Source organism: Pochonia chlamydosporia, chromosome 4 (assembly GCF_001653235.2).
Source record: "Pochonia chlamydosporia 170 chromosome 4, whole genome shotgun sequence".
Classification (NCBI taxonomy): domain Eukaryota; kingdom Fungi; phylum Ascomycota; class Sordariomycetes; order Hypocreales; family Clavicipitaceae; genus Pochonia; species Pochonia chlamydosporia.
Window position 1 is genome coordinate 2,977,350 of NC_035793.1, and position 20,953 is coordinate 2,998,302.

The following is a 20,953-nucleotide window of genomic DNA, read 5'->3' on the forward strand; positions in this document are numbered from 1 at the left end:
ACATGGAACATTATTACCAGCAGAAATTCAATCACGTCGCTGTTACCCGACTTTCTTACCCAAACCCACACTATACTCAACCACCATGACGACACCTACTCTCCAATTCCGCGCAGCCGCTCCCATTGACGCCCCCAAGGTCCAACAACTCGTGGAATCAGCCTTTCGAGCAAACGACTCTCGCCAAGACTGGACCGGCAACGTCGAGCTCGCCGCCCACTTCCGCCTCGCCGTGGACGAAGTGCGCGCAAAGCTAGCAAACCCAGACATCATCACCCTCGTGGCCCTTGATGCCGACAACCCCGCCGTGGTGGTTGCGACCATCGAGGTGTCAAAACGCGACGGCGCAGGTCGTCTCTCCATGATTGCAGTCGACCAGTCCTACCAGCAGGGCGGCGTGGGACGACAGGTTCTCGAGTATGCTGAGGAGTACTGCCGTCAGAAATGGGACGTGAAGAAGTTTTCGCTGAATGCGCTCTCGACGCGCAAGGCGCTTATTGAGTGGTATGTACGGCGGGGGTACGAGAAGACTGGGGGAACGAGTGCGTTTCCGAGGGAGAGGTTTGCGGAGTTGACGTTGCCGGAGGATATGTGCTTTATTGAGCTGGAGAAGGATTTTGTTGGGGGACTGAGTGGCTGATTGGGTGGTGAATCGCGATCATGATGGTTGGGCGGTTTACGAATTAACTGGACGGGTTGACGGGCAGATTTGAACGCTAGATTGGATTATGGTATGCTGATTGCTATGAAAATGTTGCTGGATAGACTTGATCGCTAACTTGTTTATAGGTATTATTGAGACTATTCCTGCTCTATCAGCCCTCACGACAAATTAGACTACAGACCTGGCTCGACCAGGGATCTAACCCAATTCGAATACTTGCCTTGATAGAAGACTATATCTGCCGAGTATTAAGTAACCAATAACCCTTGTTCAACAACGTCAGAAATGAGTGGCTTGAGACATATGGACAGCATGATGGGGAGCACCATGCTCTCCTCCGGACAAGTGTTGGCCCCGATGTTTGGTATTACCTCAGACAAGGTGAAAATGTGACATCCCATTTTAAATAGATGTGATTCATACCCTCCAAAATGTAAGAAGGACATTGTCCGTACTCACACTCGCGTTCGCAGACCACAAGTCAACTTCGTCGAATCAATGTCAAGGGCCTAGAGAGCCATGCTAACATGTTGATATTGCCTTCATATTTAGCCTAAGGGTCTCATGAATCTGTAAAAAAAGAACAACAAAAAAAAAAAAAAACACACACGCACAGAAGGAGACCTGAGCCAAGTTTGGGTGGCAACTCCCACTCAGCACATTAATAAGCCTAGGTGAATCACATATTGTGAAGCTGGTTTCAGAGAAAGGTCGCCCATGAATTGGCTGTGACAGGCGTCTTGGTGCGATATCCTTAAACCCGGATCGCAAAAATGGCTCAGAACATCTAGAAGGAGTTGGATGCTACAATATAACAACGAGACGAACAAACATCAGTGCCAGTGTCCTGACTCCTGTGACTCCACAAGGCCACCAGGCCGATTCCGATTTGACGAGGAGAAGTTCGAGATGCAATATAGCCCGCCCTATATTTTTGTATTAATAGCCTTTTGTTCAAAAAGAAAGAAAAAAAGCAAAAAGGGGCAAGATAAAACAAAAATTCCAATTTCACTCACTGTGCAATGGCCACTGTTGTTACGTGTCACGCTCCAAAAGTTTGAGCCAACGCAATTTTAAACAGCGAACCGAGATGTAGCATGCGACCCAACAACAACCGGAAACATTCTGCTTCAACTCGACGACACACGTGGCCCATGCCACGTCAATCTTGACCACCTACATGACAAAGCACCAATCGCTGGTGCTCCGAAGGGGTCCAATTCTAAGGCGTAGTTGTGACAGAGTTGGCAATTCGTTGGTTCCTACCCCTGCGCTAGCAATCCATTCGACTGTATCACGGGTTGTAGAGCAAGAAGCAAGGACCTTGGCGCCGCACTGCCTCGTTGCATCCCCAGCGATGATACTTTATGATGGCGGTGCGTTTTCGCCGCCTCCTTGGCTTGAATCTTATTTCTTGTTGTTTCTTGTGACTTTACCGCGTCGCCATTTGCGTGATGTTTTGCCAGCGTGTGGAAAATGGTAACCTGCCGTTTCTCTTTGAAGTTCTCATCTCTGACCACAGATAATCAATACCAATTTCGTTTGTCTACCAACTTGGCCTCGACACAGTACTTTTCTACTCTTTTCTCCCTCGCCATCCAGGAGTAAGACCCACCATGGCAATCCGCACACGTCGGACAGTCTCCCGCAGGCTGCTCACCTTTTCGGCATTTTCGGTTCTTATCGTACTGCCTCTGTACTTTTTGCTTCGAGCTCAACGTTTTTTCGTCCAGCATGCTGGTAATACGGTGGCACAGGACCAGATCGCCTTTGCTTATACCAATATCCACTTTGAGACGCGGACAAGGTACATACCTCGTATCATACACCAAATCTTCCATACGCGGCATGATTCCCAGAATGAAACCGTACCAGCCATTTGGGACCGAGCAAGACATTCTTGTATAACCCTACACCAAGACTGGGAATACAAGGTGAGCGGGTCCAATCCATGACGAGACGCTCTTTTCGACCAGAATCCTCCGACTTACCAGCCCCGGGTCTTGTTAGCTTTGGACCAAATCAGAATCGCGAGACTTTATAGAGAAAAATTACCCCTGGTTTTTGACCAAGTACGACGGTTTTACCTTTCCAGTACAGCGTATTGATGCGTTGAAATACTTTTTGATACGGCATTACGGCGGAATTTATATCGATCTCGATTATGTGAGACAACAATTATTTCCGCTTTCATATATGCCAACACGTGTACCAGGGCGGCGCAAACTAAGTGTTTTTGTTATAGGGATGTCGCGCAAACCTTGAACCACTCCTTTACTATCCAGCATGGCTCACTGACGGCGGACGTGGAAGTCTGAGCAATAACATCCTCGGCGCCAAACCGAACCACCCGTTTTGGGTCTTTGTTACCGAATCGCTGCTCCGTCCCTCGTGGAATTACCATTTGCCATACTTCACCATTAGCTTTGAGACAGGCCAGTGGTTTCTTACAGATGTATGGCGACGATATCATGGCGGACTGTCCAACACAGAGCCTGTGCTTGACCGTGTCATGATGGGTAGCAGACCGGGCTCAGCACCGTGGATATTCTTTATGCGTGCAGGAGGTTCGTGGTGGAGTTTGGATAGTGCATGGTTTCTTTGGATAGGGGCGCATTTGTTTGCATTTTCGTTCGGCGTTGTTGTCTTTCTTGGTGTAATTCTTGCAAGGCTCTATCGTGGTCCAAGATTGGCAAGGGTAGTCGTGGCTTGTCGGATGACGTATCAAAGGATTTATATCGATAAAGATGCCGTGGGGTGAGCAAAGCTATTGGAGTTTTGGATTGGATATGGTACGGGACTTCCGCCTTGGGAGCTTGGTGACTGCAGTATTGACTGTGAGTTCCAGCATATGGGGTAACAAAAAGCGAGGATATGCGGATGGATCCCCTTCGTCAGCAGCTCGAGACGAAATATGACTTGTTCGGCCGCGTTGCTGTGTGAATTGAGGAGGGCGTTTACCCAACCGTTGGACGATAGGAATCCCGACAGGGGCCAGAATTGGCGATGTGGTACCGCAACTCGGCCATTCCACGCAAAAATTCCCTTGGAGAGGTTGTCGACCATACTTGACGATGTAGTATGAGGTATTCAAGCTTGCATTAGCGTCTAGGTTTGCCGGGGTTATAAGAGCATGAAGCCAAAGTCCCTTCCGGTTTTAATATCCATTATCGTGCGTGGAATTCCTGCATGGCAAATAGACGATGCTCCAGTACTTCAGTTGACATATTGACCGCCCATTCTTTGCTACTCAAACACCGTTGTGCTCAGCCTGTGCTAGGCATCGAGTGACCCTGTGACTTGTCTTATGGCGTCGGCACCTCCCGAGACAGAAGACTGTGACGATAGGCCTGCCGGCACTCGCTCTAGTGCTGGAAGAGGTCTCGTGAATCCGCATGGGTGGATACAAGTTCACATGTGGTTGACAACTCGATCGAACCGAATGGTCTCGATGGGAAGGTGATCGCTGGTAGACATTGTGATGCTTTGAACTTGGTGCCAATGCGAAGACGAATCCGATCTCTTCCAGATGCGCACTATTGTTCGGCTTGGACCGGGGTCTCGTCAAAAGGTGGTTGGCAAGAACAGGTTTGAGGTGTTTTTCCTCGACTTCAAAAGTTGCGATTGGTGGTTTTGCATGGTGGGGGAAGGAAATAGATCAACACAGATGGTGAAGACATCAGACCTGACCTGACCTCAACCCCGCATTGCATGTGCCTGGCCAGCATTCGAGTTCACAAGCGACTTGAGGCTTGCTCCTTCTCCGCATAACGGCCAAAGCTGCCAAACCATGGTGAATGTTACTGCCAAACTTGGCAGTCACGGCTTGGGGTCGCTCCTTCCCCGCATCCTGCAGACTGCGCTAACGCACGCCACGGCTCACCAATCCCACAATCCAGCCATCTGCTTCCGCAAACTTGGACGAATTGGTACAGAAAACGACCTCGGCAGCAAGTGTGGCGTCATAATGCCTTCTTCTGATTCTGCTTCACATGTACATGGCATTTATTTTTCTATATACCAGTAGCCGGCCCTGACCCTTTAGCAATGCGTTCCACCTAGCCTCCGGCGACGTTCCGCAATCACCAGCCAACATAGTGAGAAAACATGTCCAAGATCCAGAAGAGACAAACGATCCGCCAAAGCGTGTCGTACCCTGCGGGGACGGCATTTGCTTACAAGATCCCCGAGGGATATTTTGGCAATCTGACTGAAGAGCAAGAGGCCAAGGTTCGAGCCATGTGGGCTATTGGGTTCAAATTCATCGAAATTTGCGAGGCAGAGGAAGACGCCGACAAGGAGAAAACATTAGAGGAGAAATATGTCCCACCCGCGAAGCAGTCTAGAAGGTTACCACAAGGCACAAGTGAGACGCATCAGAAGTATCCAATGCTGGTCAATGAGATTTTGTCGTTGTTGCCGACCACTGAACATAACCTTGAAAAGCTCGCTCGACAAGCCGTTGAGGCGCTGGACCATTGGACACCCGAGATGTATCGATTGATTGTTTTGCGAGTCGTTAAGCATGAGCACCCTGATGCGCTTGCGCTCCGTTTCCTCCGCGCAAGCAAGTGGGATATCATCAAAGCAATGACTATGATGGGCCAGACAATCTATTGGAGGACCATTGAAGCAGGAGTAGATGACGACATCTTGAGGCACGGCGAAGGAGGCGCTGCGGAAGATGAGAAAAACAATCGAGGCATTGCGAGGGCTCTAGGCGCCGATTTCATGAAGCAAGCTCGATGGGGCAAAAGCTTCATTCACGGAGTTGACAGAGCCGGTCGCCCAATCACCCACATTAGAGTTCGACTGCACAGATCGTCCGATCAGTCTGTCCAGAGCTTGGAGAGATACACACTGTATCTTCTGGAGCTGGCGCGTCTGTCGTTAAGACACCCGATTGAGACTGGGGTAAGTGAACAGGTGCAAAATCCGAAGGCGACAACATCTGTGATTACTGATCGATCGTGATGTAGACAATCTTACTGGATCTATCTGGCTTCAAATTTGCCAATTTTGATCTGACTCCGTTGAAGTTCATCCTCAAGCAGTCTGAGACGAATTATCCGGGTTCACTTGGACTCATTCTCATTCATAATGCTCCCTTTGGTCTCAAGAGTATGTATTTCTGTTCACAGTATTGCGGGGACTATCACTGACATGTATACGCCATGCAGCAATATGGAGACTACTTCGGGTCTGGCTCGATAAAGAGCTTACAAGCAAAGTAAAGTTCACTTACGGCAAGAAAGGGTTACGAAGGTGGATTGCGCCCGACCAAATGATCAAGGAGCTAGGAGGTGACGAGGACTGGGAGTACACCTATGACGAGCCACTGCCGGACGAGAATATCCAGATGAAAGATACAGAGACACGAGACCGCCTGTTAGAAGAAAGGCGATTGCTATCGTTGCGGTTTGAGGATTTGACAAAGGAGTGGGTCATGAATGCCCAGCTGAGCGAAAAAGCGAGGGAGATTTGCGAAAGGAGGAACAAGTGCGTGGAGGATCTCGCGGACAACTACTGGAGGCTGGATCCCTATGTACGGGCTCGATCTATTTACGACCGACAGGGTTACTTCCGTGGTGCAGATGGTGTGGAATGGTACCCTGCGAAGGCAGAGGAGGATTCGTTACGGGAGATGATGGAGAAAGTCAAATCCATTGACAGCTGCGGCGCAAGCCATTACGAAGGCGTAAGCGACACGGGGGACGAATCATGCTACGAGAGTGATTGAGAAATTTTGACGATTTGATTACTTATGATTGATGCGCACGGTTATGATTTATGTTGGGCACGGCGAATATGGGTCTTGGGATGGCGTTCTGGATATTGTTCAAGCAGGGCGAGCATATTCACTGTGCATAACTTACTGTCTTTACAAACAAGAACAAAGAATTCTTTTTGTCTATATTCACTAGAGCTAAACTTAGCTTTCACCAACTACTTAAGTATGCAGTTCTTTCGGTTAGGCCCGCCGATTGACAAACTATGTTCACTGGGACCATCCTCATTCAAAGCTACAGATCGCCGCCTGTGACTCATTCGCGGCTACTTCAATCATTCAATGTTGATCTTTAATGCTGTGTTTCAACCGAACGCCATACTAGCCAGACTTCGCCCTTCTCCCCTGCACCAACAATTTGATAGAGCAAACAACATTTCATTTCTCACAAAGCCAACGCATCATCGGAGTTTTGTCATCACCACTCGAACTCGGCGAGCGACACCACCATGCACGAACCATACTATCAGTGCTATACTAACAAGTGCCGTCAAGTTAGCGGCAAGCCAACAACGACACTGCTATCGACAAACATGACGTATACACAACATAGCAAGAAGCTGAGAAGTTCGCGATTGGAAAGACTTCCCTCCAGAGTACGAACAAGCATTCTCATGAACATGCCAGATCTGTCTTCGTTGAGAGCTCTCCTCCACGCAATTCCTGAGATGAATACACACTACATACGACGTGAGAACAAGATTCTGCGTACTTGTTTGCATCGGGAACTCGATGGCGTGTTTCCAGATGCATATGCGACAATGGTGTCGCAAATGAGCGTGCTGGGCTCGCCTCGTACCAACGACAAGATCATCAAGTTCCTAGACTCATACAATAACTGGCTATCGGGATCAATTATGCAGCCTAATATACGCCTTCTTTCCCGCGCACAGCTTCGGTGGCTTACTGCTTTTCATGTATCCGTTGCTCGACCCGTCGCGGATTGCTATCGCTCCTGGACGGCTTCGAATCTCGCCACGGCCAATGCTTACCCTAACAGAGAACAACATGCTGTGAGCGAAGACGGAGGAGAGATTAAATCACCATGGGATCGTGAAGTAAACCGCAACGAAGAGATCCAAGTTCTACACGCAATCTACAGATACGAAACTTTCTACCACTTGTTCGGCCATGGTTACGGCGTTCGTCGAGGTGGATTCTCACGCGACGAGATTGATATGCTATTCTTCGAGCTCTTTACCGCTGCGGAAGTTAATTCCATTGGCAATCTTGACCTATTCGCTTGGCAAAAGTATGATAGTGTGTCGGACAACGCAAAAGAATATCTTCACCATTACAGTGGTGTATTTGGACAACCATGGAAGCCCCCCAATGCCTTCAAAACATTTGACCTCATGGCGGAATACGAGGGTAAGCATCATTCTGTTAGAATCTTGCATCTATTCTCAGTGTTTAACGTGCATCTGTAGATTACATGGAAGGCACGGTTCCTGGGGGTCTGGAGCTTGTGGCGAGGGTAATAGCCCTCACGCACCGCAAGAAAGCTGATATTCATATGGCACGGTGCATTACTCATGAGCTATGTATGGAAAACCCAACCACACAGGGTTTTGCGCATGAGGCACAGGATGGCATTTTGGCCGTGGAAGGGGATGTTGCCAATGCAGGGGTTGATTCTGGCCGTATTAGAGCCATGGTGCATTTTGTTCGTGAGATTGATTCACGGATGGGATGTGTGTAAGTTGGATTGCTTGTGAATGACGGAAAAGCGAAAAGCGTGAAAGAAGTATTAAGGAAGTAGGGATATGTTCGGGTCATGCTCATTGAATGGTTTCCTCTACAGCTATGCAACTGTGCGGTAGAGGATATATGAGGAAGGACTATAAGTCGCGCGGATAAATGAGGCTACGTACTTGTCTGACTGGCTCTGTATTATATACTTCTGAGTCATATGGAGTTACAAATAGCCTGCAGACTGCATGAAGCCGGGAACGGTAAGCACAGAGTTGGCCGCAGTTAATGGGTATTAACGGGCTGTTCCAGCGGCCTTTTCTTGGGTCCGTCGCCGAGGGAAGACATGCATATGGAAACCAACCCAAAGTTGGATAAAACTGTTGGACATATACGGATGAATACAATATCATGTCTAATGAGGGTCTTAGGCCAGCAGGAGGAGTATACGTCATGAGTTGGTTCTCGAATGATACTCTCATTTGACATTCTATTACGTTAAGCAACCTTCAACTAGTAGCAATACGCGGCATTAAAACATTTGCGTTCGTATTCCGTTGCATAGACGGAGTTTTCAGCAACCCATTCGTAAACCGTATATGCCACATAAGCGTTCGAACCTAGTTGTGTCATGACAAAGGTTATCGTGGGAGTTACATTCGTCGCCGAATTAGGACATTCGCCGAAGCTGAATTCCTAACAACCCAATCGCACACTCAGCCCTATGCTCTACAACGGTTTAGTTCACCATGTGTAATTGTGTAGTTGGCAAGACAATAATGTTCAGGGTCTTTACCCCGCGCCTAACGTTGCATTTCCCATCGCCCGGTGTAAGTCAACGATGAAAATTTCAGGGAGCTGAATCTGTCGGGTTGAAAAATATGGCGCCGAGCAGGAGTCCACGAGTCTAGACCAAGTTGAACAGAGCATGAAATATCTATAAAAGGGTTGGAATCCCCTCATAATATTGGAATGGAGTAAAACAGCCAGACTACTACCAAACATATTTCAACCCCCAAACTTCAACCAACATGAAGCAGGTGTATTCCATTCCTCTCCTCTTCGGCTTCGCCGCTTGTGTCACTGCCATCCGCCACTGCACACCAGATCCAAGCGGCCTTTGGTCAACAGAGACCTGCGTTTGTATGGACAAGAACACCTGCAATCACTGGCCACATGGACGTGGGCTGGTCAAGGTAAAATGGTCTGACGGTTCCTGGCCTTGCCCCCATGATCCAAGTAACGTCGTTGGATGTCTGATCGAGCTTTGCTCTGGCCCTGGGACGTATTGCTCCGACCTGGGATATTGCCAACGTAACGGAGACGTATTGACCGGTGAGTATGGAGTCTCCATATGAATCTCGTTCTGGCTTGCTGATGTATGGTAGTGCCGAATTGCCCAGGTGGCAGTGATTTCGTTTGCTGCCGCAATTAAGGGAGTTTGGTATCATGGGTTATACTTTCTTGGTACATAGTTAAGAAGTGCATTGAAGGGCCACAATGGCAAGTTGAAGATGAGTTACTATGACTGCCTGTTCCTAATGATGCAATAGTCGCTGAATCGTGTTCTTGTGAATGCTAATTCCTACCTTGTCTAACCTCGGAGCTCATCATCCATCGATGGAGCTTATTTACTCCTTACTCCAACGGCGGGAGAAAAGGCCCAAATTACTCGTTATTCCGCGGCAGCAGATAAATCTAGCCCTTTCTCTATCCGGAAACCTTTGGCCGGCGTGAAAAAAGCCGAACCTTTTTAACCCGCTGATATCTCCCTTTCCACTTCCTGCCACTTTTCACCATAGCCCGCTGCGTCCTTTCAAGGGGATAATTGATAGGAGACTCTCCACCAGTGAAGATCATAAAGTCATACAACAGCCCTCCAACCATGGCGCCGCCTATGGCACCGGCCCAGGGGCCATAAAACCAGTATGCGTTCTTGAAAAGGTCATCGCCAGAATACCCAACGGCCAGCAGAGCCAACCGTGGACCAAAATCACGACTTGGATTCAGGGCAGCACCAGTTTGATAGGAGAAAGTCATGCTCAGACAGGTAATGACCAAACCAATAATAAGGGAGTTCATGCCCGCTCCAGGCGGTGCGTTTTGATCGTCACCCAGGGCGAGAATCGTGATGCCGAGGAGCACAGTTCCGACAAATTCATTAAAAAAGGCTGTCGCCGCGTCAATCCAGTGGAGTCGCTGACTCGTCACAAAGCTGTTGATGATGCCGACGTTTGAGTTTGCAATGAGATACTCGCGTATCGAGGCGTAGTATACGCCATATGTAACAAGGCCAGCACAGAATGCACCGATGAACTGCGCTAGAAAGTACTCTGGCATCTTACGCTTGGGAAATCCTCTGTAGAACCAGAGCATTATGGTGATAGCTGGGTTGAGGTGGGCACCAGAGACACCACCGGATATATAGATGGCCATCATTGTCGCCAAACCCCAGCACCAGGCTGTTGTGTTTGGGCTAGGCGTCGTGGCCAGAGTGACTGCGAGATCCGCACAAAAGCCGATGGTAAGCTGAACAAAGACAGCCAAGGACTCAGCCAAGGCTTCTCTATGATATGTTCGAATGACAGACCATGCAGTGTGGTTGTTGTGCACTTCCTTTTCCACGAGGTCTTGCACAAGGGGATGCAAGTCATTCGGGTACACCGATTCAAGGATGTCACCAAGGCCGGAATCAACTGGTTGGGTTGTTGCATCTCCAGTCAATCCTGCGTCCGGAAGTGGATGTTCTTCTGATACATGATGGAAAGGGTATTCCCCAAGGTAATCCTGCTGGTGTTGCCCCGGGCCGTCTGTCTCGAATGGCGTCACGGCCTCGGGAACAGTAGCTAAGTGATCTTCAGGGATCTCCCAGTTGGATGGTCTTCTCTCACGGCTGGTGGAGGTTCTAGAAATACGTGATGGCCTCCGAGAAAGCCCTTCACCACCTGCCAGGACTTTGCTCACTAGGTTCTCCTCACGCTGTATTCTTGCATCCTCAACTTGGGCCGCTATCTTGCGCGGATCGACATTTACATCAACTCGACCTTGCTCCAACTCGTTTGGGTCCACGTCGAGGCCTTGCTTTTGAGAGTTCTCGGCCGGTAATTGAGCTTTTTGGCGGTTCTGTATCAACTCCTCTTTCGTAGGCACCATCCCTGGCCGCACCACACGCGGGAGAGGTTTGGCCAAACTCCATACTGGCTTCGCATTCTGTGGTTGATCATAGGATGGGTTCAGTTCGGCGTATCCAGGTTGCACAAAGGGCTCTTGGGATTGTCGCAAGTTACTTGTGTCGTCTGGCCCTGCGACCGTAAACTGTCCCTGGGTCCTTTCGGCAAGTGTCGATCGTCTATTGAGGCTTGGTACTCGGTTACTGGGACGCCACGAAAAGTTTGAATTGAGTCGCCTTAGGTCTGAATTTTCAGGGCCGTCATCGGTATTTGAGACCATTCTGGTTGGGAGGGTGAGACCTCTCGGGCGTCGAACACCATGAGGGCTTCTCGTTGATGGGCTCGCTCCTTGTGTTGCCGATAGTGCTGGACGCTCGGTTGTAGACTATTTGCATGGATCATTCAAATATCGTCAAGTTATATTCAGCTTACCAGGAGACTGTCTGTACTTACCCTTGCTCTTTCCATGTCGCCATCTTGGACCATTTCCGACGAGAGTATGATGTTGAGTAGCGAAGTTACACGGTTGCGAATATGGACTACAAAACGCAAACCCCCTTTCGTTGAGACGATCGAAAATTGCAAGAATAAACTAAGTTTCAAAGGCTATCAGACGCTGTTTTCGCTAAAAGATCTCATGTGAACAAATGCCACCACCTCAAGTCGTTTCAAAGGTGAGAACGCAGGGAATGGTGCCTGAACAATCACCAACAACAAGGGAAACATGGAAAGGTGGTTATGTCCTCCCGGGGCTCAGGAAAAAACTAAAATCTCCTTATCTATCCGTTTTCTCCGTCGTTGATTCCCTTTTTAATTGGGGCTCTGACGTGATATGGTTCCATCCAACGGTCCACAAAGTTGATGTTATCGTGGATAATCGCAAATACAGCGGGACAATGGTCACCGCTAGACAGTTTGCTTTCCATTCAACTTTGAATGGCGACAGAGCATGTTTCATTCGTGGCCAGGGCTGTGCGCGAACCACTTTATATAATGGAGCGGACCGGTGTTGACCATTCCGACCATGCCGAATCCTCACGTTCCCTACGATGGAGCAAGCATGAGGGAAACATTACGTCATTAGGATATGATAACAGTTATCTGACTTGTTTGATTTGGAGAAGGATTTGAATTACACCATGTGCTTGGATCGAGATATCTTGGCAAGTTCCACACCTTTGATCTGGCGTCCATCCATGGTTGACATTTATATCAAGCCGGCGCAGCCACAGCCGCACACGAAATGGTAAGGTCCCGGGCCGCTCCCGACCGAGACGTATTGACTGTTTCAGGTTTCAATTCGCGGGTGGTTGGTGTTGGAATAGTCAAGATGCTGGGTTCTCTTCGCTCAGTGTTACTTCCGAGCTTCCACGTCTCGCGAGTAAACCTAGGCAACGTACTGCAGTCTTGTGATGGCTTAAGTGTGCAGTGTGGTGATTTAGACAAAACCTCTTTATATACCACAAGTATGCCGAATCCAGAAACGTGGTGTAGTTTGTCAAGAGTCAACACAATTTATGACCCTTGAAATGCAGGTGGTCGATTGTCACACAACATGTCAATCGTCTGCGAAGCGCATGAGTTAAACCATTGTCAACTTCGTTGTCAACTCTAGTTCCGTTACAGAACTAGCCAAAATAATTCCCAAACTTCTCACTGTTGTAATGAGCAGCTAGGTCTTGGCGGGGCAGATTAGTTGGGATACCATCAGTTTACTTTCCGTTCTGGCTAAAGCGCGATTGGCTGGATCAACACAACATAACATCACAACTCTAATCCCAGCTTCAGCCTCAACTCCACCACTTGACACTTCAAACATCGCACCAGTCTGGCCCAATTTCTCCTCTCGACCCTTCATAACTAGGCATGGCAAGGACTGGCACAACAAGGTCTTCTGCGCCTTTCAACACTCGACTACTTGAGCAATTGTCCACCAGCGAGAAACCACCCATCCCACACCCCAGTTCCTGTGAAGCGTCTCACGATGTGGAATCACTTCTCCCGGCTTCTTTCAGCACTCCATGCGATGACGTCCTTCCCACGAGTCGCGACGTATGGGGTTGCATTATCAACGAACTGGATCTGGATCGCCCGCGACAAATCCATCATCTCCTATGGCTAGCCGGGCGGCAAAGACGGTGCCGCGCTCTGCACTACCAAATCATCGTGTCGAGGGAAATCTTCATCGCAGAGCAAATGGACATGCACCTCGTGCGAACTAGATCCCAAATATTTGTGAAGCCCTTGCCGCGGTACTTGCTGGAACCCAAATTCTGGGGCAAGTATCTCTGCTGCCATGACCAGTGCCAGTGTCAAAACAGAGATGATCCCAATGTACATGGAAATACATGCGACAAGATCAAGTATCACAAGGTAGCACTCGGCTTCCTCGTCTCTTACGCTGCACTTATCCGCCACGAAAGCGACCTCATACTTGCCCAGCAACATAGGCTAGTCCCTCAAAACATATCATTCTCACAGTGGCGGCTTTTCACGGCTGAAATTCTCACAGCTGTTCAAGGTCCAGAGGACATCGACCCACGCTTTCACTATGGTGAGCTTAGTCTGGATCGGCTCAGCAAACTGTACCGTTTAATACAGCCGCGCATTGGAGGAGACTACCTCGTCCAGTGGCGACATCACAGCTCCTTCTTTCTCTATCGTTTCCAGTGGCTTGCTACGGTGGTAGTTTATATGGTCTTGGTGCTGACCGCTATGCAAGTTGGTTTGGCGACGACTTATCTGTCCGAGAGTAAAGCGTTTCATACTGCATCGTATGGATTTACAGTTTTCTCTATCCTTGGTCCCATTGGCGTGGTGGTAATACTGGCATTGGAGAGTTGTTTTGTTGCACTGAGAAACGGTTGGGGGACATTGGAGTACAAGAGACGAACAAATAAGAACAAGCTGGGCCAACTGGCGTAAAATGTGTTGTTTTCTACATGGCGCTCTCTGTCGCGATTTGACATATTAGTAACAATTCTTAAGCAGTTGACACCTCATGGATTAATATAAGAGGGCTTAATTCCACGGATTGATGTGCAATCGTACAGTTGAAGAAACAGTCGCCCCCTTGGCCCTGGGGACACAGGGAAACGTGCGGTGTCGCATGCATCTCACGTCTTTCATGTGTGATGTCTCCAATACTAACAGCAGGATCTTCAAGAACGATTTGGGTATGATGGACCAGTCTGCGACCCTCCAAGACCACGTTTGACAACAATTAGGAATGAAGTGCGCCAATGGGACATTCTTTTCTATAAGACTTCTATTCTACAAGTGAAATGAGGCCATGATATTGCAAGTGTAGGGTGACATTCAAACATGCTCCTTCTATTGGCAGTATCCTCTCTTGGGGCCGACAAGTCTCAGTGAGCCAGCAATATCCGACAAAATATCGTAACATTTGGCCATGCGCAGTGTATCGCCAAGTGAGATACCTGATAATTGATCGCCTAATTGAAGAGAGTGGGCAGCCTTGGTCAACCATCTCGCCATCTTGTCGAGAACGTGTAAGAAGCCACCACATCCTGTCCTCTGCCTCGATCGCGGCATTTTGGCTCGGGTTTATCGGTAATACTTTCGGACAATGGGTGCCAATCAGAACATGCTGAACTTCCAAAGACAAGAAAAATGCAACCCGGTGCAAACGCCTCCAAATTCGGGGTTTATCTCAGCCGCTTTTGTGCTTTGTGCCCCTGTCACTGCAGGTGGTGGCTAAGATGAATCCAGCTTAGCTGCAGGTAAGAAAGTCCGTCGAACATGAAATCTACAGGTGATTGATAATTGTAACAACGAGTCTTTACTTAAATATCTCGGGTCTGTTCGATTATGAGAAGGATGAAAAAGTGAATACTTTAACATTCTCGCTGGTTGAAGCGTACAGCAATTCAAAATGAATAAACTCTTGTCTTTGGCATTAACTTCCACGCTGCTGGCCACCTCGGCTACAAGCGCAGCAACCACAGACAAATGTCACGATCACTTCAACCCTGCCTGCTATGATGCTGCCAATGTTATCGAGCGTGAGGTTGCCATTATCGGCGGAGGCTCATCTGGTACCTTTGCCGCCATCACGCTCAAGGACATGGGAAAATCGCTGGTTGTGGTCGAGAAACAGGATCGTCTCGGCGGCCATGTTTTGACTTACACTGACCCTGCGAGTGGCACTCACATCAACTATGGTGTGCGGTTGTTTGAGAACACAACAACAACTTTCCACTTCTTCAGCCGTCTCAACGTCTCCATGGTACCTTTTACTATTGGAGGGCCTGGTCCAGCTTACGTTGACTTTACAACTGGTAAAAAGCTGGAAGGGTTCACGCCCAGTCGAAACTTCTCGGCGTACATGTCCCTGCTTGACAAGTACCCTTATCTTGTGGCCGGCAATGGTTTCCAGCTTCCAACACCCGTGCCAGAGGACCTCTCCATGGCATTCGGCAACTACATCAAAAAGTACAATCTTCAAGACGTCGCCTATTCCATCTGGGCTGACCCATCGCTTGGAGACGTTGGTGATCTCTTCACTCTGCCGGCCGCGTACGTTTTGAAGGCCCTCAGCAAAATTGTTCTTACACAGGTGTCTACCCCCGGCAAGACACTTACCTCTCCCACGGGCAATAATCACGAAGCATGGACGAATGCCCAGGCTGAGCTCGGATCCAACGTCCTCCTCTCGTCTACTGTAGTGGACGCCAAGAGACCTGCTAAGGGCGGGTGTATCCGAGTTGTAGTGCAGACACCAACCGGCCGTAAACTCATCAAGGCATCAAGGATTCTCTTTACAGCAGCCGAGTCCCTCGACAATCTCCGACCATTTGCACTCGACAAGACTGAAAAGGCAGTCTTCAGCCAGCTCGAGTACACGGGATTCTACTCCGGGCTCATCTCCGGCAGCGGCCTCTCTGACACCGCCGGTCTTCAGAACGCCGCCACTGCAAGCGAGGGCTACCATATTCCCCAGGTTCCTAACGCGATGCATTTTTATCCTACCGGGGTTCCTGGGCTTCAGTCGTTCTGGTACGAGAGCAAGACTCCCCAGAGCGACGACCAGGTGAAGGGCGCATTGGTGGCCACAATTGGCCGGTTGACCAAGTCTTCCACCGCAAATATTAAGTTCGTCACGTTCGCCAATCATTCTCCTGGTATTTTGTATGCTCCTGCAAAGCAGATCCAGGCCGGGTTCTGGAACCAGATGAATGCTCTTCAGGGTTATAGGGGCATGTACTACACCGGATTATTGTTTGAGCCGTCCTCGGCCGGCATTTGGGAATTTACCCTGAAACTGATCAATAAATGGTACTCTTAGAAGGAGACAGCTTGTGGTGGTTTTAGCGGCTGCGATTTTGCGCAAGATGGGAGCGCATGGTGATGTATAGCATGTCGCGAACTCTAGATTTGCTTTAAATAGACTCTAAATTGAGCATCAATCCACTTAACTGACATGTTTCCATGCGTGGTTTACTGCATTTATCATTAAGCTCGGGCTGTATTTTTTTTTTTTTTTAACAAAAAATTGCTTTGGAATGAAAATGTTATTCATCCAGATGGAGCACTTCCTTTGGCGAAGACCGAATTTTGGAAGCATGCAATCATTTTGAGAGCGAGCACCAGACTCAATATCAGAAGACGTTGAAGCAGACAGTTGATGGTAAAGTAGTTTATATACTAGGCGCAGCAAATCACCATGTTTACAGCAGCAAACTCTTCAGCCAGATTCTCGTCGGGCCAATGCTTAGCAGTCGCCCAACCTCCCACTCTATCTAAAGTGCAATTGAAGACCAACCACTTCTACTTCCCGCACCACTTCTCAGTACCCGAAAGAGACGGGTAAGAGAAACCAGCCAAATCTGCCAAGTGAGCAAGGGCATCTTGCGATCCCAAACCAAGAGGAGTCGCGCCATGCGTGCCAACCAGAGTGGCCTCTCTCGGAATACCTTGACGGACAACATCCAGGAAGAATGGCATAGCTTCTGCAGTATCCCAATTTGGAACAGGGCCAAAGTTGGGGTTGATAACATCTGCGTTAAAGACAACGACTTCCGACTTATTAAAGTTGGAACAGGCCGGGCCGGCGACCGAGTAAACCCAGTCCCTGGCATGGGGATTCTCATCGCGCCAAAAGGACATGAACTGCACGTTTTTGTCCTTCTTCAAGAACGGCTTCTCTTGTGAGTATGTAACCACGTCGAACTTGCCATTGTTGACCTTTCTGTAGTAGTCTCTTGCGACCTCGGGGATGACCAATTTGGCCCCTGCAGCGAGGTAGTCGCCTATGCCGCCTGTATGATCACGGTGATGGTGCGATGGGACGACGTGAGTGATCTTCTTGCCCTTCTTGTTTTCCTTGACCCACTGCAGGATGAGCTTGCTTCTGTGAGCGGGAGCGTCTGTGATGACGAGACCGTCGTCGAATTCGATCAAGAGCTGGGTGTAGCCTGGGCCGCCAACACAGAGGTTCTGGATCTGTGGGACATTGCCGCCTGGGAAGACGGGTTTCACATTGACGGCAGAAGTGTTCAGATTTATGCCGAAAGGTCCGTACCAGAGTCCCGACTCGTAAAATTCGTGAACTTCTGACCGCGGGTAGTTGTTGTCCGTATGAGGAGGATGGGAGTGGTAAGGGTCGCCTGGAGCATTGGGGGGAGCTTGCTGCGGCACCGCCTTGAAGAAGTCATTGGGGAATGCAGGGTTTACAGTGGCATTAGAAACGACCATATCCTCAAGGATATAAACATCATTGTAGACCGTCTGTATGAGCTTGGGGTACTTGATGGTTTTGGATTGTCCAAACTTCACGTCGAAGTAGTTTGAGAAGACAATATCGTTTGTCGAAAGGCCAAACACTCCGTGAACTTCAGTTGATCTAACAGCGTATGGTAGCCATGTTCCATTTCGCACAAGCAGCTGCAGGTTGAGCTTTGGGTGTGACAGCGTTGGATAGTCCACACGCGACGCTTTGTTGTGGGTGACGGAGTAGGTCAACTCGGACTTTGAAGCTCGGAATCGATTCAACACGTCCAGTAGAGCAGACTGCTCGGCGGAGTGCACCAAGTAATCCGTCAGGTAGCTGTCGGCGTAACCCCAAGGCACAGCAGGGTGGTCAGCGGCGCCGCCTTTGTTAAAGCATGCGGTTGCATTCGACCCAGTCTGAACCACGAGCGTGTAGTCATTTTTTAGGGTGGGATGAGCATAACGCCAGTAATCATCGTATGTCAGATCTCGATCAATGCGTTGGTTCAATCCATCCTTGTTGAATTGGAACGAGATGGTCTGCTTCGCTGCTGTTGCCGTTATTTGGTCGTTGTCCGCAAGATTGTAGTTCTGGAACAACGCTCGGCTTCTAAATAGGCTGCAAGATGTTAGCCAGTTTACAACAGTTTAAGACAAATAAGACGTACGAAGATTCCAAGCTGAGCCCTTTGACATCTCCCAGGGCCGCTGCTCCGCCAAGAGCATTGACAACTCGGTCTAAAAGCACCGAGGGCTTCGCATTGTCGGTGCATTCGCCACCACGAATCAGCACATAAAGTACAAAAAGACCAACGTTGACCTTCATCGTTGCGATAATGTGTACAGAATCTTCAAGGCTCGGTGCAAAGCATGTCGAAACTCAATGCTACATAAGCCGCCGAGCGCATACTTATACTATCGACTGCTCGACGCCCCTATTGAAACTGTCCTCATCAAGCCACCGGACGTCTTCACGGAGGTGTACAACATAATCGGAAGGCCTTGGTTTCTTGGCAAAGGAAGAGCGGTTTCAGCGACGGCATCTTCGCATTACACGATCATTTGCTGAATTGTACCAATTCTGTCCGACTCGGAAAATTTGGTGGAGAGCAAACCGTAGCTCTGTGCAGACTGCAGACCCATCTCTTCAGTACATGCCTGCTCTTCACGAAAGCCAAGCTAATAGCTCATTCTAGCTCGGGATTTCCAAGCATTTGTGTAATTCCGAGGCATTGGTTCTTTCGCTGGGGTTCAGCCCTGTAGCGCCAATTGAGGCTACCAGCAGGGGTGCTGACAGCTAAACATGGCGTTTAAGCTGCATTTCTCGGAGGAACTGCAGCTGTTGTTGGATGCTGGTGACGAAAGAAGGTCAAATCGGGTTCAAAACATCAAAATAGTGTCGTACAGGGCAACCTAAACAATTACAAGTGCAGTCGTAGAGTATGCGGCTCGAGAGCTGTAGGCATTAATTCTTGATGAGACTACTTTACTAGCATTGAAAACGGCAATTGTTTATAAGTGATGAACTTCAGATGATAGAGCCAAACATGCAACAGGCTATGACCTCTACTGTTGACGAGCAAATGCATTGTAACCAGACTTCCAGAGCTCCACGCCTCTCCTAGTAGCCTCATCGAAATCCTCCTTGGGCAGCCCAAGTGCATCGTTAGCAAGCTTATCTTGGATGACACCATCGCCGTTGGGATAGTGCGTTCGGGCATATAATTGAATCTTGAAGCCGTCCTTATCACCACCGAACATTGCGTTCTTTCCACGCTCGTAGCGATCCTTGGAAGGCTCATAGCTAATCTCCCAGTCCTTGTCTGTTGTTCCTGTTGCGCGCTCGACACTATCGAGCATCTCCCTCTGGGAAACGAGGAAGCTGGCAATGTAAAGCGGCTTGTTCCGCCACTGGGAGAGAGTAACTGATTTATCATTCTCGTCCTCGGGAAGCACTTTGAGGCTCACAAGAGCCGCAGCCGCCCGACCACACTGCTGCCATGTAGATGTGTTGATGCGCGTCTTGCCGTCATCGTAGAAGGTGACCTTCTTGTTGTTCAAGTCGAATCCCCAAGCCCAGTCCGCTGTCGAAAGAGAGTACTCATACCAAAACTGACAGCACATGATAACCCACGAGGAGACACCAGTAGCCTCAACAGCCTTGGGGCCAGCCCAGGTACTCTTCCCTGTGAAGTTTTCCTCGGCCAGCTTCTCGTTGAGCAGGTCGGTACCATAGCCGTTTGGCATAATCCAAGGGACACCGGCTTTGCCAGCCGCTCTGATGAGTTTGTCCTGGGTATCTTGCGGTGCGACGAGGGCGACAGAGATGAACAAGAACTGTTGGCCCTTGAGAGCGTCAACTAGGGTCTGTTCATCATCGTAGTCGACCGTGGCAACCTTGATGCCTTCGGGAAGAGGGCTTTTGCTACCGATGCGGGAGATTGCAGTGACGGTGTGTTTTCCTGTCTTGAGGAGTTCTTGAACGATGTGTTTGCCGACTTGACCACCAGCCTGGATAATGGTTAATTGCTTGCGCCTTCATGTGTTGGGGTCCAGAGGGTAACTTACACCGACGATAGCGACGCGCTCAATGCGGTTTTCAAAGCCAGCAGGCTGATCCTTGGCGTAACGTGCCATTTGAAAGAATCTGCTCGATGAAAATTGTTTTTGGAGAAAGATTTGTGATTGCGCTGGCTTAAAGTCAAGAACACGGGGATGGTGTAATTGTGTTGAACTGTATCGTTGTCTGCAGAGGCGAAACAGCGACAAGCTGTTAGGCTTTATAAATTTTTGGCACATGTTGTTTCTCGCAAACCCGACATTGTCTAAATATTGAGAATTGAGCGAATGCAAGTCGGATTTGTTGTATACGCTGTATGCAATTCTTGGAGTTGTTGGTTGTGACAG

At 49.0% G+C, this 20,953-nt stretch overlaps 9 protein-coding genes across 9 annotated transcripts; 6 read left to right on the top strand and 3 right to left on the bottom strand.

Annotated features, from left to right (window-relative positions):
• Positions 1-85: 85 nt before the first annotated feature.
• On the top strand, positions 86-640 carry VFPPC_08319 (GCN5-related N-acetyltransferase (GNAT) domain-containing protein; the record flags this gene model as incomplete). The annotated part of the gene is made up of 1 exon (XM_018287047.1): positions 86-640. The coding sequence occupies one exon, from the start codon at positions 86-88 to the stop codon at positions 638-640; it is 555 nt and encodes a 184-aa protein (XP_018143893.1).
• A 1,640-nt stretch (positions 641-2,280) lies between these two features.
• Positions 2,281-3,425, top strand: VFPPC_08320 (mannosyl phosphorylinositol ceramide synthase protein; the record flags this gene model as incomplete). Its single annotated transcript, XM_022428605.1, has 3 exons — positions 2,281-2,602; positions 2,691-2,773; positions 2,910-3,425. The coding sequence occupies 3 exons, from the start codon at positions 2,281-2,283 to the stop codon at positions 3,423-3,425; spliced, it is 921 nt and encodes a 306-aa protein (XP_022284403.1).
• Positions 3,426-4,771: 1,346 nt separating this feature from the next.
• VFPPC_08321 (CRAL/TRIO domain-containing protein) lies at positions 4,772-6,404 on the top strand (the record flags this gene model as incomplete). The annotated part of the gene is made up of 3 exons (XM_018287049.1): positions 4,772-5,578; positions 5,644-5,785; positions 5,845-6,404. The coding sequence occupies 3 exons, from the start codon at positions 4,772-4,774 to the stop codon at positions 6,402-6,404; spliced, it is 1,509 nt and encodes a 502-aa protein (XP_018143895.1).
• A 3,450-nt stretch (positions 6,405-9,854) lies between these two features.
• Positions 9,855-11,594, bottom strand: VFPPC_08323 (MIP transporter; the record flags this gene model as incomplete). The annotated part of the gene is made up of 1 exon (XM_018287051.1): positions 9,855-11,594. The coding sequence occupies one exon, from the start codon at positions 11,592-11,594 to the stop codon at positions 9,855-9,857; it is 1,740 nt and encodes a 579-aa protein (XP_018143897.1).
• Positions 11,595-11,961: 367 nt separating this feature from the next.
• VFPPC_16067 (hypothetical protein) lies at positions 11,962-12,327 on the top strand (the record flags this gene model as incomplete). The annotated part of the gene is made up of 1 exon (XM_018293820.1): positions 11,962-12,327. The coding sequence occupies one exon, from the start codon at positions 11,962-11,964 to the stop codon at positions 12,325-12,327; it is 366 nt and encodes a 121-aa protein (XP_018143898.1).
• An 853-nt stretch (positions 12,328-13,180) lies between these two features.
• On the top strand, positions 13,181-14,239 carry VFPPC_08324 (hypothetical protein; the record flags this gene model as incomplete). The annotated part of the gene is made up of 1 exon (XM_018287052.1): positions 13,181-14,239. One exon carries the CDS (start codon positions 13,181-13,183, stop codon positions 14,237-14,239), a length of 1,059 nt encoding a protein of 352 aa, XP_018143899.1.
• Positions 14,240-15,209: 970 nt separating this feature from the next.
• Positions 15,210-16,622, top strand: VFPPC_08325 (FAD dependent oxidoreductase; the record flags this gene model as incomplete). Its single annotated transcript, XM_018287053.1, has 1 exon — positions 15,210-16,622. One exon carries the CDS (start codon positions 15,210-15,212, stop codon positions 16,620-16,622), a length of 1,413 nt encoding a protein of 470 aa, XP_018143900.1.
• A 482-nt stretch (positions 16,623-17,104) lies between these two features.
• VFPPC_08326 (metallo-beta-lactamase superfamily protein) lies at positions 17,105-18,872 on the bottom strand (the record flags this gene model as incomplete). The annotated part of the gene is made up of 2 exons (XM_018287054.1): positions 17,105-18,665; positions 18,715-18,872. 2 exons carry the CDS (start codon positions 18,870-18,872, stop codon positions 17,105-17,107), a joined length of 1,719 nt encoding a protein of 572 aa, XP_018143901.1.
• A 740-nt stretch (positions 18,873-19,612) lies between these two features.
• Positions 19,613-20,683, bottom strand: VFPPC_08327 (oxidoreductase CipA; the record flags this gene model as incomplete). The annotated part of the gene is made up of 2 exons (XM_018287055.1): positions 19,613-20,557; positions 20,615-20,683. 2 exons carry the CDS (start codon positions 20,681-20,683, stop codon positions 19,613-19,615), a joined length of 1,014 nt encoding a protein of 337 aa, XP_018143902.1.
• Between the last annotated feature and the right edge of the window lie 270 nt (positions 20,684-20,953).